Source organism: Vipera ursinii (assembly GCF_947247035.1).
Source record: "Vipera ursinii genome assembly, chromosome: 5".
Lineage (NCBI taxonomy): Eukaryota > Metazoa > Chordata > Lepidosauria > Squamata > Viperidae > Vipera > Vipera ursinii.
The window spans coordinates 23384821-23402244 of NC_139518.1; the positions used below are offsets into that span (position 1 = coordinate 23384821).

The window sequence follows — 17424 nt, forward strand, 5'->3', positions numbered from 1 at the left end:
CTACAAGAAGTGACAGAGGGAGTTGAAGTTGTCAGAACTTTGGGCAAGAGTGACTATATATTGGAATTCAATATAATGCAAACACAAGCAATAAAATATAATCCAACCAGTCTCTTCAACTTTAAAAGAGCTTATTTTAACAAACTCAGCCTAAGAAAGATTCCATAGATGAAGGGAAAGGGAAAACTCCTAAAGAAGCATGGGAAACTGAAAAACATTATCATAAGAGCCCAACTCAGTGCAATACCACTGAAAAAGAAAAGCAAAAAAATCCAAGAAGAAACCAGCATGGTTGCACAAAGATCTCTGATAAACTAGAAGACAAAAAGGACAAGAACAAAAAATGGAAAGAGGGACACATAGCTAAGGCAGAATATCACCAGGTAGCCCAAATCTGCAAAGATGAAGTCAGGAATGGCCTTATTCAACAAAAAGCAAGGTTTTACACTTAGGCAGGAAAAACCAAAGGTACAAGTACAGATTAGGCTCAAAAAGAGTAGCTGTGAAAGGGACCTCGGAGTCCTAGTGGACAATCACTGAAATATGAATCAGTAGGGTGTGGCAGCAGCCAAAAAACCTAATATAATCCTTGGTTGTATAATCAGAGGTATAAAATCAAAATCATGTGAAATATTAGTACCACCTTACAAAGCTCAGTAAGGCCACATCTGGAATACAACATCAAGTTTTGCTCGCCATATTACAAAAAAGATGTTGAGACATGCAAAGAAGTTGCAAAGAGGAGCAACTAAGATGATCAAAGCAGTGATGGGATTCAAATCTGTGAACAACTGGTTCTCTGTGTGGATGCCGCTTCTGAAAGTCCATTCTGGGCCTGGGCAACAAAAAATTAGCTACTGGTTCTGCCGAAGTGGTGCAAACTGGCTGAATCCCACCACTGGATTAAAGGCCTGGAGACTAAAACATATGAAGAATTTGGGTTTGGCTAGCCTAGAGAAAAGAAGGACTAGGGGAAACATGATAGCAGTATTCCAGTATTTGAGAGGCTGCCACAAAGAGGAGGGGTTCAATTTATTTTTCAAAGCACTAGAGGGCAGGACAAGAAATAATGGATGGAGAGAAGCAACCTGGAATTAAGGAGAAATTTCCTAACAGTGAGGACAATAAACCAATAGAACAGCTTGCTCTTAGAAATTGTGGGTGCTTCATCACTGGGGGTTTTTAAGAAGAGACTGGACAGTCACTTGTCTGATTTGGTATAGGTTCTCCTGCTTAAGGAGGGGGTTGGACTAGAAAACCTCCAAGATCCCTTCCAGCTCTTTTCTGATTGAAGATCTAATGAAACTTAAGACTCAAATCAAACAAGTGAAACAGCCATATGCCTAAATGCTATATGACCAGAAGGTGGTGCTATAGAATTTTTCCTTTTCATTTTTATCAACACAAAAACAGCACCAGTTTGTGTTTATTTATTTATTCAGTACTCAAATATACCTGCCTATCTGAATCCAATTGACTCTGGACAGCAAACAATATCATAACAATTAAAACCATTACAAATTATACAAATAGGCAACTGAGGATTACCATAATCACATAAAAATTAACAGTCCAAACAGGTATCAGGGCCCCTGTGGTACTCTCAGGACGCAGGCTCATGCACACAGCCATGGCTTTAGAGCCTTACAGAAGGCTAACAAGGTGGGGGCCATCCTGAGCTCTGTTGGAAGGGCAAGAATTATCGCTTAGAAGCCATGCCTCCTTGGTCCCCATGGGCATGCCTTCTCCAAGGATATCCTGGAATGCCAGCAGACATTCCTTGGCTGACAGGACCTGCAGCATCCTCAATCTACAAAACCGAATAGAATGGGTAGAAACTTGGGAGAAGATAGTCATTTAAATAACCTGGTCTCAAGTCATATGGGGCTTTAAAGATGCCAACCAGCACCAGTTGTGAGACTTCTCTCACAACCTAGGGTTACAGCGAGGATGCCACATGAAATGTTCCTACAAGATAAATGGTAGCAGTGAAAACTACCAAGCTGCTACCCCAAATCAGGAGGCACAGTCAGATATAAAAAAAACAGAGGATTTCTGGGACAGGAGGTCTGACATCTCCAGCTGATGGGTTCAACTCTTCCACTGCAGCTTCAACTGGACAAAGAAAATGTATCTCTTGTGTGAATTTTCCTAAGGCTAGGACTCTCTCTGCCCCTTCCTTCCACCACATCTCAAAAAGCCTTTTTCCTTAGTTTTTATAGGGTAAAGAATAAGGTGGGGTCGGGGTTGGGATTTGGGTTAAGGTTAGGGTTTTTCCAAATAACATTCTCAATATTTAGCAAACAGCGTAATGTCTGGGTTTATGTATTTAACAAACAATAACAGGGTTAGGGTTAATAAAAGCTATACAAAAAATATCCTTTTTCCTTCAGTCCTCCCTACTAAAAGCTGGAGTATTAACTGAAATTAGGTATCCTAAGGTTACCATTTTTGACTGACAGTAGTAAAACCCAATCTTCACTTACTAAATCGAGATTCTCTCTCTCTCTCTCTCTCTCTCTCTCTCTCTCTCACACACACACACACACACACACACACACACACGTGACCCGCCCATAAGTAACTCCAATAATAACTTCTAATAACTCCTTTTAAACAAAACATCAAATGAGAGAACCATTTTCATGGAAAGGGAGAACTTCCTGAGTGTACTCTTGCATTAGAGGCCAAAGACAACACTCTCCTTAATAGCTTTTAAAAATACTGTGTATTCGAAGGGCACCATTGACACAATTTTTAAAAAAGTATTCGGATAATAAGCTATGACCTGGATGCCTAGGAATCTCCATAGACATATTCAGATAAGCAAATTACTCGACACCAACGTACCTCACACAGCTTTGTACTGTGCTTTTGGGGAGACATAAGAGAAGGGAGTTTTTGTGTGAGCCCCATTGAACTCCTGAAAGGAGAGGAGGAAGATATAATTACAATAAATAAATAATTTCTTGGAAGTGCGCTTGTTCTGGGGCGGGGGAAGTCTTTTATTGCCAATTCCCCTCCCGCCCGGTTCCAAAACCGAGCAACCGTTTTCAAACCTTGGGCAGTACCTCTTCAGAAATACTTTCCTGAATCATTCCCTTCCTTCCCGCATCTCAGCGCCAGGCACAGAGGGGTTTTAGCTCTACAACCAAGGGACTCCAGAAGGCTGCAATCCTCTATGCCAGGGGTCGGCAACCTAGGCTCTTTTATGACTCGTGGACTTCAACTCCCAGAATTCCTGAGCCAGCATAGCTGGCTCAGGAATTCTGGGAGTTGAAGTCCACGAGTCATAAAAGAGCCTAGGTTGCCGACCCCTGCTCTATGCTAAACAACCTGGGGGCGGGGGGGGGTAACGCAAGGACCACGGAAAACTCGCGGCTATTCCCACGTGGCAGTGGCGGCGACTCAGGTCGGGATTCGACCCGGCACCTTGCCACATCCGCGCCGCGCTTCCGCGCTTCCGCCTCCCGACAGTTCCCTTCACAGGCCCCTCCCCACAACGGAATCCTAAGACACGTCAGCAAAGATCTGAGGACCCGGAAGTTTTATTAACTTGGCCAAAGGGGTTCTTCCATGTATCTCCATCCCTATTCTCCCGAGACAGAGGATTTATATATATATATATATATATATATATATATGGCACGTTTTAAGGAGGGGTGGTGGTGGTGGGGAATGCCTATATATATAAAAAAAAAGACTACAGAACTACCCGCCAACCAGGCGTGACCTCGGAAGTACTCTCCGGCGGGCGGCTGCCAACCGGAAGAAGCCCCGCCTCCTCGTTCTGTGCGGCGTGTCCGCTTGTTGGCAAGTACGGTGGCCGCGTGGGGGGTCAGCACCGTTCTGTCTTTGGGTTCGGTTTGGGAAGGAGAGCAGCGGCGGCGGCGATGGCTCCCAAGGGCGGTAGCGGCGGGGCTCGGCAGCAGTCGGAAGAGGAGCTGCTCCTGCAAGATTTCAGCCGCAACCTTTCGGCCAAGTCCTCGGCGCTGTTCTTCGGCAACGCCTTCATTGTCTCGGCTATCCCGATATGTGAGTGGAGGGGAAAAACCGACGGCGCTGGGTCTTTCCCCCCCCCTTCCCTTTCCTCCCCCTTTCTTTCTTCCTGGTGAGGCTAGCCCAGGGGTCGGCAACCTCGGCTCTTTTATGACTCGTGGACTTCAACTCCCAGAATTCCTGAGCCAGCATAGCTGGCTCAGGAATTCTGGGAGTTGAAGTCCACGAGTCATAAAAGAGCCGAGGTTGCCGACCCCTGGGCTAGCCAGCCTCGCCTGCCAGCCGCCAACAAGCAGACGTTCGATGGGAGAAGTGATGCCTCTTGTGGGCGACCTGAAGACGACTGCACCCTGTGCCAGTTCTGCCTGTCCCACATCTGGGAAAGCCAGAAGAGCCTCGCCTGGGGGAAATCTTCCTTAGCACAGCTGGCCCCAAGTTGGTCTCTGCGGGTGTGAGAGCTCCAGCTCAACATTTCTAGGCAGAATGAACGGGGAGAAAAAGCCCTCCCCCTCCAACGAAACGACTAAGGCAGGGGTAGGCAACCTCGGCTCTTTTATGACTCGTGGACTTCAACTCCCAGAATTCCTGAGCCAGCTGGCTCAGGAATTCTGGGAGTTGAAGTCCACGAGTCATAAAAGAGCCGAGGTTGCCTACCCCTGGACTAAGGGAAACTTGCACCTTTCTTGTTTTAGGTGCTTTCTGGCACCTCCTCCTCAGATATTAATAATGAAGGGTCAGAAAATTAGACTGCATTGGCTGGAATATTGCTTTAGAATTTCAATCCTAGCACCTTTGCTTTAGAATTAAAGGTAGCCTAATACAGGGGTCCCTATCCCCCGGTTTGTAAACCGGTACTGGTCCAAGGCATGCCAGCAACTGGGCCGCCCAAACAAGCAAATCCCCATCTGCGAGATGCAGGCAGCACACAAAACCACGCACCCTCTGGGCCACGGAAAAACCTCTCCCCACGGAAACGGTCCCTGGTGCCCAAAAGGTTGGGGACCTCTGGGCTAGTGGAAATACTTTGTAGGATATAGCGTTATTATCCTACCACAGTTAAGCCCAAAATTTCTGTTGAGTGAGACATTTGTTAAGTGAGTTTTCTTCTATTTTCACAACCTTTCTTGATGCAGTTGTTAAGTGAATCACTGCAGTTGATAAATTAGTAACCCAGTTGTTAAGTGAATCTGGCTCTCCCATTGACTTTGCTTGTGAGAAGGTTGCGAAAGCTGATCACATGACCCTGCAACCATAACTGAACCAGTTGCCAAGCATCTGATTTTTGATCACATGATCATGGGGATGTTGCAAAGGTCATAACAGTGAAAAATGGTCATAAGTCACATTTTCCAGTGCCGTTGTAACTTTGAACGGTCACTAAACGAACAGTTGTAAATCGAGGCCTACCTGTATTTAGAAGACAAAAATAGTGGCAAATGACTGCCAGGAAAACAGTGCTGAATTCTTAAGCTGAATTTAAGAATGCCTTTATCTTCCTTTGTGCATCATTCATAAAGATATATTCAGGCAAATTGTGTGTTTTTACTTATTGGTGATGTTTTTACCAAGTCAGTCTGAAGTACTGGTTTTGGAGGTAGTGCAGGTAGCCCTCAACAACTGCAATTGTGACCAGAATTTTCTGTTGCTAAGCAAGGTGGTGGTTAAAGTGAGTTGTACCTGATTTTACAATATTATTTTGCCGTAGTTGTTAAATGAATCACTGCATTTGTTAAATGAATTACATGATGGTTAGGCAAATACAAGTTCCCCCATTGACTTTGCTCATCAGATGCTGGCTGGGATGGTTGCGCATGGCGATCACATGCCTTTGGGATGCTGTAGCCATCATAAATGCATGCTGTTTGCCAAGTTCACGAATTTTGCTCACATAGTTGCCTGTTGCTTTTTTCAGTGCTGTTGTAACTAAACTATCGCTAAAAGAATGGTTTGTAAGTTGAGGACTACCTATAGGACTAACTGAAATTGTGTGAGATGGTATTTATTAAACAAACAAATCTTCATGACTAGTCCTTGCATTTATGACCTTCTCAGGTCCAAAAAGCAAAGGAACGCTGAAGTAAGATCATGAGGCAGATTTGTGGTTTTACTTAGCTTGATGACCAAGTTGCCAGTCCCCATTGTGGTTGCCAAACAAGGACTACTTATATCTGTTTTATTATAGCAAGTCAACCAAGATGTGTTGTGCAGGCTAATAATCAAATCATAACTATCTTTAAAACTTTTTTACCTTAGGGCTTTACTGGCGAATCTGGCACATGGACCTCTTTCAGTCTGCAGTCCTCTACACTGTAATGACCCTTGTCAGCACCTATTTGGTTGCTTTTGCTTACAAGAATGTGAAGTTTGTTCTTAAGCACAAGTAGGTAGTAAAACTGTTGCTATAAAAATGTACTAAACTGCAAAATATTCTTTCAGTTTTCCCCAGATGAATTATTAAAAACCATTTTTGAAAAAGAAAAAAGGACTAGAGGTGGCGTGATAGCAATGTTCCACTAACTAAAGAAGAGGTGAGGGGGGTGGGGTGTCAGACTATTCTCCAAAGCAGCAGAATGCAGGACAAGAAGCAATGGATGGAAACTAATCAAGGAGAGAAGCAATCTGGAACTAAGGAGAAATTTCCTGACAGAACAATTAATCAGTGGAACAACTTGCCTCCAGAAGTTGTAAATGCTCCAACACTGGAAGTTTTTAAGAAGAGATTGGATAGCCATTTGTCTGAAATGGTGTAGGGTTTCCTGCCTGAGCAGGGGGTTGGACTAGAAGACCTCCAAGGCCCCTTCCAACTCTGTTATTCTATTCTGTTCTATTCTGTTCTACTCATTTCAAATCGCTATGGCATATTTAGTTATAATTATTTTGCCTTGCATTTGGAAGTTTCTAAAGCTGCTAATCACAGATTGCGAAGTTTTACAGTATTTAATTTCCCATAAATATGTTTTGCATATTATTAATGCATTTCAATAGCAATCACAGTGTTTGATGTGCTTTCGAAACTGAAACTTGAATAACTGAAATATTTCATATGATTGTCCCTAAGTAACAGAAATGAATATACCACTGATCAAATGTTTTTTTTAAAATGAAGAATGAACATTTTCTATAGCTCTTACCTTAATATTTTCTCTTAAGGTTTCCTGGAAAATGCACATCACTAATAGTCAGCAAGAATAATTTCCTTCATTTTTAATTTTGTATTAAAATGCATCTACTTTTGATTTAAATATGTTTGATGGAACCCACTAAAGTTGAATGTTTCCAGCAATTGTTTACTATTAGTTTACATATGCTTTTGTTACTTTTTTTTTTACGATCCCTGTGTGGATCTGTGTGAAACAGAACTGATCGATTGATTGTTCTTTTAATGAATGCTGAGACTTTCACTTTAATATGACGACTTTGTGCCCATGGAATTTTATTTTTTTTATTTTTATCCTGCCTTTATTATTTTTATAAATAACACAAGGCACCAAACATAGCTAATATTTCTTCAGCCTCCTATTTTCCCTACAACAACAACGCTATGAGGTGAACTGGGCTGAGAGAGGTTGACTAGACCAAAGTCACTTAGTTGGCATTCATGTCAAAGGCAGGACTAGAACTCACAGTCTCCCAGTTTCTAGACTCATACCTTAATCATTAGATCCAACTGACTCCCATGTTCATCATCATGTTCACCCATGGAGATCATTTTGTTGTTGTACAGAGAAGGCCACAGGAAGTATTTTCAAAAGTGGTTTGGTCTCCAAGGACCATAGGGAAATGTCTAGTCACATGGTTATAACAGACGTTCTTTGGCCTAAGGAGGGGGAGGGGGGATGGAAACAGCTACCGTGGTGGGAAAAAAAGGATAGTGGATTATACCTTGAACTTTGGCCATATGGACTGCGAGTGATCATGGTTGCCTGGGCGGGGCGCTGTAAGCATCCAAACCCTGTAGTATGAAATTGATAATTACATTATTTGATTGCTTTAATAAAAAGGTGGGATGTCAATGCTTTCCTTTTTTTAGGGTGGCCCAGAAGCGAGAAGATGCTGTTTCCAAAGAAGTGACCCGCAAGCTTTCCGAAGCAGATAATAGGAAGATGTCACGAAAGGAGAAGGACGAGAGGTGATGTTCTGCCATTATCCAATCATACAATGTTACTTACTCAGTAACTGGATTCCCTTACTCTCAAATAGTGTTCTACAGCTGGAGGTTTTGGGGGGGGGGGTCAACTTGCTGATTCTCACCATTCTGTAGCATACTTGATTTGGAGTTGCAAACTTTGTGCTTGCTAATTTGAGGCTCCTTATTGAAACAGTGGAAGTGAAGGGATGCCTGTTAAAAATAGGCATCTGTTAATGAATGGGCATTTTTAAACTGCAAAACACATGAGAAAACTGCTTTGCTGATTTTTTTTTATGAAGCAGTAAGTATGGACTAATTCACTAACGGTCCCTTAAATCTGTTATTGTCTTAAAGGTGTTTCTTAGTAGTTTTTAATCTGGTATTTGTCATTCACCATTTTATATAATGTGCATTAGAAATGATTTTTAAAATATATTTTTAAAAAGGCTTAGTTTTCTTCATTTTTTGTTATTCATTGACACTTCAAAAATTACTATCTTTCAAAAATAAGCTACAGATTACTTCTAAAAACTATTACATGCTTGTTTGAAAGATGGCCATGGACTTTGTTGGCAAGAAACCAAATCCTCTTAAGACCTGATTTGAAAAATGGTCTCTGATGCTTGTCAACTTTCATCAGTCTGCTGGTGATAAACACAATGTAGTAGGAGAAATTGCATTTTTGTCATATTTGGAGAAATAGTTTTGTAGTAATCAGTTTTAGAATCTTAAAATCCACGGAAAAATCAATACAGTACATAATGAAAATATATTTTTTTAGAAATACTGCAAATGGGAAAAATGGTTTTGTCAGTGACAAAGTGCTACTGTGTATATCAAAATAAACATTTTTTTGCCTTTGCAGAATTTTGTGGAAGAAGAATGAAGTGGCAGACTATGAAGCAACAACTTTCTCTATCTTTTACAATAATACCCTTTTCCTCGTTCTGATAATTGTTGCTTCCTTTTTTCTGTTGAAGAACTTCAACCCCACCGTGTATCCTCTTTTAGCTTTTTAAGTTATTTGTAGAAATAAAGGGTTTCGAACTAGTAATATATATAATTCAGATATGGGAAGGAGTAAGTTGTAATTACCGTACTAAGATTCACTCTTATCAAAAAGGCAAAAGAAAAATCTCTGTAGGTCTCCAATGTGACCTACAGAGTCAGTCTCGCTGGCCAAAGCAATTTTTTCAGTTGTGTAGCTCTTTAAATTGTAAATAAGAAAAACATATGCAGAGAGCATTGAAGTATTACTTGGTTAGAATTAAAAGCATCACTTCTAATTCTCCCCATTACAGATGTAAGTTGTTACCAAACTTATGATTTATTTATTTATTTGCAGCTTTTTTGTTTTTTTATAGCCAGCATCAATTAAGTGAAAAGAGGAATTGGAAGGAATGTTTACTGAAATCTACAAATGAACAGAATTGGCTTTGATAGTTATTACTCTAAACAGTATTCAAAATGATCCTGGTAGGTTAAAGCAATTGGCTAAAAGTAAAATAATGGAATTTAACGATATCAAGTACTAAATTCTTCAGCGAGGAGACTAAAATAAAAGGATAGGTATAGGAAGGGGTTCTTGGTTTGATAGTAGTAGATGTGAAAGCATTAATCTAGAGCAGGGGTGTCAAACTCACAACGTGACGTGTCGTGACATATTGTGACTTTTTTTCCAGTGCCAGCAATAGGGTGGGTGTGGTTTTGCTATGATGTATCTGGCCCGCGGGGCTGGCAGTTTGACACCCCTGGTCTAGAGAGTGATAATGGATTTCAGGTTAATATGGCTAAACAGTGTGGTTTGGCTTCAAAAAATCACCACTAGGTGAGATGGATGGCATACAAGTAAAACAAATTAATGTAGTGTAATGTAATGTTAAGCTACATCAGTAGGATTATAATTTCCCAGACACAAGAAGTAACCATTCCTTTCTTTTCGCTTTGGTTAAACTGCACCTTGGGTATTGTGAGTTCTGAATTTAAGGATTCATAATAGATCATTGAAAGTGATCAAGGAACTAGAATCTAAGCCCTATGAAGAAAGAGCAAGGGAACTGGGTGCCTTTAGCAAATGCAATGAGGAAAAAGTGTAATTGTAGTCTTTAAATGAAAGGGAGCCACATAGAACTTGGATGGGATGCTCTACTGGGTTCTCTTTACATAACTTAAATTTCCTGATCAATTTACTTTTGAATTCAAAACATTCTGTATTGAACCAGAGTTGGGAACTTAGAACTTGGAGACGATGTCACATAGTCACTTAGAGGAAAGTGAAGTGCTGTTTTCTTCCAGGCTGCAATGCAGAATATTGAATAGTGGATTTTAAGTTGCAGAAAGAGTCCTAGAATTAATTACCCCTAAGGGTGGTGGGCAGACTTTCATTGGAAGTTTTAAAAGCATAGACTGGGCAACAAAATGTGTTCATTTTGATTCCTATGCCGGGCAGAAGATTGGATTCAATGACCTACATGGGTGATTTGATGAGGTGCCATCTCACTGCCAAAGGGAACTGTTGATTGTTCCCAAGTGCCTTGATTTTTTGCATTTGATATCAGATAGTAGTGTTCATGAAGGGACGCGGTGGCTCAGTGGGTTAGGACGCTGAACTTGTCGATCGGAAGGTCGGCAGTTTGGCGGGTCGAATCCCGAGTGCCGCGTAGCAGAGTGAGCGCCTGTTACTCGTCCCAGCTTCTGCCCACCTAGCAGTTCGAAAGCATGTAAAAATGCAAGTAGAAAAATAGGGACCACTACGGTGGGAAGGTAACAGCGTTCCGTGCGCCTTTGGCGTCTAGTCATGCCGGCCACATGACCACGGAGACGTCCTCGGACAAGCGCTGGCTCTTCGGCTATGAAACGGAGATGAGCACCGGCCCCTAGAGTCGGAAACGACTAGCACGCATGTGCGGGGGAACCTTTACCTTTACCTTTTAGTAGTGTTCATATATTTATGTGTACTTGGGAGCTGTTTGTTGCACAGTTCTTTTGTAAGACATTTGCAGTAAGAAATCCTGGAATGAATACAGTATATATATATTTTCATTTTACTAACATTTTCCTTGACTGCTTTTTCAGAAATTACATCCTCTCCATCAGTGTTTCATCTGGACTGATTGCTTTGTTATCTACAGGCTCAAAGTAGATAGAATTCGTTTGAGTACATGAATTCAACTCTGTCTTGCCCAGTCAGAAGAAGGTGGAAGTGCCATTTTCTGTACATTGGTCTTTTTCTTTTTTTTTTGTAAAAGAGGGGTTGAGAATGGGGAGCAGTTTTGTTACAATACCATGAAGATGAGGCATTCTAATTTAGGCTTGCAATATTATTCAAAATATTTTTGACCATTTGGGTCGACATAGGAATCCGGTTGTATCATTTGAGAACTTCATCAGCTAGATCTGGAATTCTTGATTAGACGTTTTTTGTTACATTGTTATTAAAAAAAGCTTTGCTGAAAACAGTGATTGTATGTGTAAATTTGTGATAAAGATAATTCTTGACTTAAATTCTGGTACTAGAATTTCCATTGCTAAGCAAGCCAGTTATTAAATGAGTTGTGCCAAATTTGACAACCTGGGCACTTTCTCCTCAAGGGCCCAGGCTTGGGCCTGCTTTATTTGACAACTGTGGCCCAGTCTCCAACTCTGCTTGTATGGTTTGGGAACTGATTAATTCTCAAATTTTGCTCCAAGCTGAATCTGCCTACTCAAGAGACACCAGAACGACCCCCCCTCCCCATTTCTCAAAGAGGTGACTTTGAACTGTGCATTTTCTACCATAGCTACCTTCCTGTGAGTTATTTCAGGGTAAGTTATCTCAGAAATAAGATCTCCACCCTCACTTTTAACATTTTGAAACCTTGTTAAGATCTGGCTTTTTTGAGGTTCTATGTAGGGGGGATTGAAGAGTGAAAGAGAGATTGTATTGGGATTGCAATGATTACTATTACTAAAAATTAAACATTTTATTGATATTTATCATTGATATTATATACATTGGCTTTTGCAAGACACGATTCTACTGACTGAGGTAGCATGAAAATATATTAAATCTTCAGACTTGTAGAAATTGCTAAAAATAATAGTTTGCTAGAGGCATAAGGCTGTTTACCATGTATTAAGGTAAAGGTAAAGGTTCCCCCGCACATGCGTGCTAGTCGTTTCTGACTCGGGGCCGATGCTCATCTCCGTTTCAAGGCCGAAGAGCCAGCGCTTGTCCGAGGACATCTCCATGGTCATGTGGCCGGCATGACTAGACGCCAAAGGCACACGGAACCCTGTTACCGTAGTGGTCCCTATTTTTCTACTTGCATTTTTACGTGCTTTCGAACTGCTAGGATGGCAGAAGCTGGGACAAGTAACAGGCGCTCACTCTGTTACACGGCACTCAGGATTCGACCCGCCAAACTGCTGACCATCTGATTGACAAGCTCAGCATCCTAACCCACTGAGCCACCGCGTCCCTTATCTGAACATTACATATGTGCAATATTCGAATCCAAAGTGGGCATCATTTCTGTTCCTCCTCAAAGAAGGCATATATTTTTCTGAGTTTGTACAATAGCAATACAGGCTTGAGGTAAAGAAGAGTTCAGATGGTAACACATGGCAGAAGTTGCCTATGCTGGGTGCAAAGCATCTTTGCCTGCTTCAGTCCAATACAACACAAATCAAATTTGTATTAAGTTACCTCAAGTACCAGTCAATACATTTCTTATTATAAAGAAACACATAAGCATCCTGTGGCTCTTGGAGGAATAGTTTGGCTTTATTTTGCAACATACACTTTCTTAGCCCAGTTATGGCCGTGGTTAGAATGCAGTATTGCAGACTAATTCTGCTCACAGCCTGAAGTTTGATCCTGATGGGCTCAACATGGATTCAGCCTTCCATTCTTCCAAGGTTGGTAAAATGAGCACCCAGATTGTTGGAGGCAATATGCTAACATTGTAAACCACCCAGAGAGTGCTGTAAAGCATTATGGGGCCAGCTTATAAATCTAAGTACTATTGCTATTGCTGGATGGGGGAAAAAATAAAACTAAAAACAGCATTGAAACCGCACTTAATCCTTAGAATGTTTCTTTTCCTGCTCAAAAATCAATAGATCCAGTCATATATTTGGGGCACAAAATGCCTTTATTGTGTCCAAGCTAAAGTAGAAAGCAATTCCTAGTATACAGCAATTGAATTCATTTACATAGAATACTGAAGGAAATAGAAACATTAAAAAGGGTGTATTTATTTAAAATCCCAGGAGGTTGCTTTGTTCACAGGATTGCCATATGAAATTTCAAACAAGAGGAACATGCTGGATGTAGAGATAGTGTCTTAGAAACCTCAGAATAATATATGCAGGTGTTCCTTACCCCAATTCAGACAAGGATCATGGAAGTGTCTTTTCGGGAGCTTGATACATCTTGGTTAAAGAACATCATTAGAGCTTACTGTTTCCACTGAAGTGAACAGACAATGCTGTTCTAGGTTGGAAAGAGATGTAATAAATTACTGACATCTGGGCCACACAAGTGTATTGGATAAATGTGCAAAACCATATAATTTTATACAAAGGGGAACTGGAAGCCTTTGATTTCCATGAACGTGGTCTGGAGTACACAGATCACTAGTCTAAATTAAGAGCCCCATTGCAAAAAGAAATATGCCAATTTCTATGGTAGGAAACCTAAAATAAGATTAATAATGTTCAATAGCAGGAAATAGGGAATACGTAATGCATAGTTGATACTCGACATTTTAAAGCACTGGAGTAGTTTAAATCTTAATCATAAATTGCACCCCTATAAATATTTAGCAAGATTTTAGATCTTTTAAATTATTTTAAAAATGCACAGGGTTGCACCATCAGAACCTATAATAACCTGATATTGCACAGAATAGAAAAATGTTACTTTCTAGTCAAAGGCAAACCCTAAGAAACCCCTTAAGTGCATGGCACTTATTCTGTTAGAATAAGGATTCTTTGCTATCAATGTAGACTATCATAACCTATGGGAAAACTGCCTTTTTCTGGGATGTAATGCGCAGGAAATGAAAATACCTGGTAGAGTTCATTCTGCATGGTGTTAAAAGGACAGATCCAAGTATCTATAGCCAACAAAAGCCAAATACAGAAGAAGAAAAAATACGAGTATGGTTAAGAGCTTGAAATTACACAGTATCGAAGGCTGAACAATAGTTGCCTTCCTTAAAGTACCAGCTAATTTTGGACTTAAAAGCTTAACCAGATTGATAAGAGTCCTTGAATGAAGGACTAGATGGGAATCTAAGCTGTGGCCAGAGACTTTATACCATTTGTTTCCTTACAATTGCCAAGAAAATTGCATGGTTTTGTCCATTTGAAGTATCTTTCATGGAAACCTCTAAATAAAGCCTGGCAAGTGTGGCAGAACAGAGACTCTTGATGCACATGGCTTTTTTTGTACAGATTCTTACCATATGGTGTCCTCATTTCTGTTGGCTTTTGTTGGCTTTTAGCCACATGGCTGCAACAGAATAATTCTGTGCAAATAAAAATACAGCCTTTTAATATGCAACAACAAATGCACGCACAGAATCTGCATCCAAATTCTACAATGCAGCCCTGGCATTCATTGGTCTGGTTTAATACTTGGCTATTTTTGATATTCAGATGGACAGGATGATTGAAAAATCCAAGCACTTGCTCCTGTTAGTCTAATGCTGCAATAATAACAATCACAGATGCAATTTACAAATGGAAGGAAAGGAACTGAGCAAACAAAAATCTGAGGACTTCATTGAACTCTGTTAAAGATTTCATCTACAAGGCTATCAGAAAATTATACAGTTCTACACACTATGTACATTTATTATACAGTTGCCTAGACATTGCCAAAAAAGATTTTAATAAAAGAGCATTTTAAGTACAGCATTTCAATTTCCATTTCGGTAGCAACAATAATTTTTCTCTTAATTTCACTGGCTAAGTGTTCTTCAGTGAACATCTTACAGCAATCTCCATGGTACCTGTTTACTTTCAGTACTTACACTTCAGAAAGTAACCTGACATTTTTAAAACAATGCATTACAATCCAGCCAAAATCACGTTAAAATTATGTTATTTCAGTGGGATTGTACAGCAATTCCAAGCATTCTTTCTTAAAGAATTCTTACAATGTGCTTCAAGCAAAGTTCCCAGCATGCCAGAATGGTTTATATAATATTGATAAAAACAAGTTAGTCCTGCCTGCAGGTTTACAGTCTGAATCTTGCTTATAAGTGTTTGGCTGGAACAGATACATTTTTTAAAAATTAGATGATAGACATAGATAGCAATCTCTAATTACTCATTTTTTGTCTTTAAACGGTAAACCCTTTTTTCAGCCCAAAGACAAACTAAACAGTTTATCTAGAAATCAATTCTATTTAAAAATGCAAATGGCAAAACTTTGAACTTAGTTAAGATAGCTTGAAGAATCTAAATCCCTGAAATTGTCTAAGCTTTCAACTGTGTCTTGCTTTTTGTTTATTGAAAAAATATAGCTATACATCCTTCTTTTTATTTTCAAGTACCTAAGGCTTAGAAATCTTTGATTCTTTGTATTTTCACGGCATAAATAGGAAGAAAGAAAAATAAGACTCAGTGGGGTTAGAATCTGTTAGGAAAATCCTGCACAAACCCCAATTAACTGAATGTTTCTGCATTTTTTTCTATATTTTTTCATTCTTTCATTAGAGTCAAATTGATCTCAGTCAAAATTTTATCCAAACTCTTAAGATTTGATATATTTTAAAAACAGTAAAGACAATTTAGTTTAGACAGATCAGCTATGTTACTGAATTTTAGTGGAACATAACTGCCTTGGAGGATCTAGTAAATTACAATTGCAGAGTATTTTTTATTGTAACTGGATAGTATCAACTCAGTATACTACTATGCACAGAGCTGTTGTTTAGCCATGCAGTCCAGACTAATCATGCAGTACATTAGGATCTGTAGTCCTTTTTGCAGAAAGGTTTGTTCCCCAAAATATTATCAATTTCATTCACAATGTGAGATGTCATCTTTGGAAGAACCTGTAGGCAAAGAAACACACATGTACTTTAACTAGTGTTGCTCTATGATTTTGAAACATAGATTACAACAATTGTAATTGCAATTGAGTTCCAATTGCAAAGGAACTCAAGAAAAATTGAATTCTGTAATGCCTTTAATCTCCATACAATGGTCATTCTTTTTTGCTTTGTTTAATCCAAAAGAATCTGAAGCTCAAATACTTTGGCTACTAAATGAGAAGAGAGGACTCATTGGAATGTTGAGAAAGATTGAAGGTAAAAGGAGAAGGGGGTGGCAGAGGATGAGGTAGTTAGATAGTGTCATCGACTCAATTAACATGAATTTGGGAAAACTCTGGGAGGCAGTGGAGAAAAGGGGGGCCTGGCGTGCTATGGTCCATGGGGTCACAAAGGGTCAGACACAACTTAGTGACGAAACAACAACAACTAATCCCAAAGAAAGCCTCTGTACTTGCCTGTATGGCACCCAGATTTTCTATCAATTGCGCAGCATTGGATGATCCAAGGAGAACAGAACTCACACCTTCATTACGAAGACACCATGCTGGGAACATGGGAAGTACATAATAAAGCATTTTGGAGTCAGCAAAGATAACATTAAATTGGCAAACTTAGTTCTCGGAAATTTTATGAGGCCTTTACCTTCACCATTATTATTTTAGTGAAACACTTCTCAACTGCCTTCCAAAATTTCAGTTTTCCCACAGGTCAGTTCCGTATCATTTCAATGTTCATAAAATTCATTATATTAATTAAGAACTAACTCAGTAATATTTTGAAAAACAAAAGCAGTACATAAAATAAATGTTTAATGAAATTTTGAAGAAAATACATTTTAATCAAATTAAAATTAACTAATTAAAATTAATTAATTTTAATTACCTTTCACAAATATCTAAATGTCAAAGGTTTCTGGTAAGTTGCAAAACTTGGACTATACTGCTATTATAAAAAAATTCAAATATGAAAGGTTTTCTTTGTAAGAATGAATATAAATTGTGAATATTATTTACAGCTTGCCATTAATTTTTGTAAGAATTAATCATGCATTTTGTGTCACTGATCTTATGCAAATGACATAACTTGCCATTTTGATGCAGTTTTGTATTTAATGAACATTAAAATTACAATTTCATTGTAAATAGAATAGAGTAGAGTAGAGTAGAGTAGAGTAGAGTAGAGTAGAGTAGAGTAGAGTAGAGTAGAATAGAAGTTGGAAGGGACCTTGGAGGTGTTCTAAGTCAC

General features: G+C 39.6%; 2 protein-coding genes across 3 annotated transcripts in view; one reads left to right on the forward strand and one right to left on the reverse strand.

Moving 5' to 3' along the window:
- Positions 1–3777: 3777 nt before the first annotated feature.
- Positions 3778–11632, forward strand: SSR3 (signal sequence receptor subunit 3). The gene is made up of 5 exons (XM_083364950.1): positions 3778–4035; positions 6253–6379; positions 8030–8128; positions 8994–9125; positions 11204–11632. Exons 1-5 carry the CDS (start codon positions 3894–3896, stop codon positions 11268–11270), a joined length of 567 nt encoding a protein of 188 aa, XP_083221076.1. The 5' UTR covers positions 3778–3893; the 3' UTR covers positions 11271–11632.
- Positions 11633–16089: 4457 nt separating this feature from the next.
- Positions 16090–17424, reverse strand: part of KCNAB1 (potassium voltage-gated channel subfamily A regulatory beta subunit 1) — a gene marked incomplete at its 3' end in the record, with an annotated part of 148654 nt that continues 147319 nt past the window's right edge. For both annotated transcript variants that reach the window (XM_083364606.1, XM_083364605.1), the window contains 2 exons: positions 16635–16723; positions 16090–16179 (listed from right to left, as the gene is read on the reverse strand). In XM_083364606.1, the coding sequence (XP_083220732.1) occupies positions 16090–16179; positions 16635–16723 (179 nt within the window). The remainder of the gene's footprint in view (positions 16180–16634; positions 16724–17424) is intronic.

Bases quoted from the DNA above. Each gene is read 5' to 3' on its own strand.
- SSR3 (XM_083364950.1), top strand. From the start codon at position 3,894: ATGGCTCCCAAGGGCGGTAGCGGCGGGGCTCGGCAGCAGTCGGAAGAG. The intron at 4,036-6,252 runs GTGAGTGGAGGG...TTTTTACCTTAG, and splicing joins TGTCTCGGCTATCCCGATAT to GGCTTTACTGGCGAATCTGG. The intron at 6,380-8,029 runs GTAGGTAGTAAA...TCCTTTTTTTAG, and splicing joins AAGTTTGTTCTTAAGCACAA to GGTGGCCCAGAAGCGAGAAG.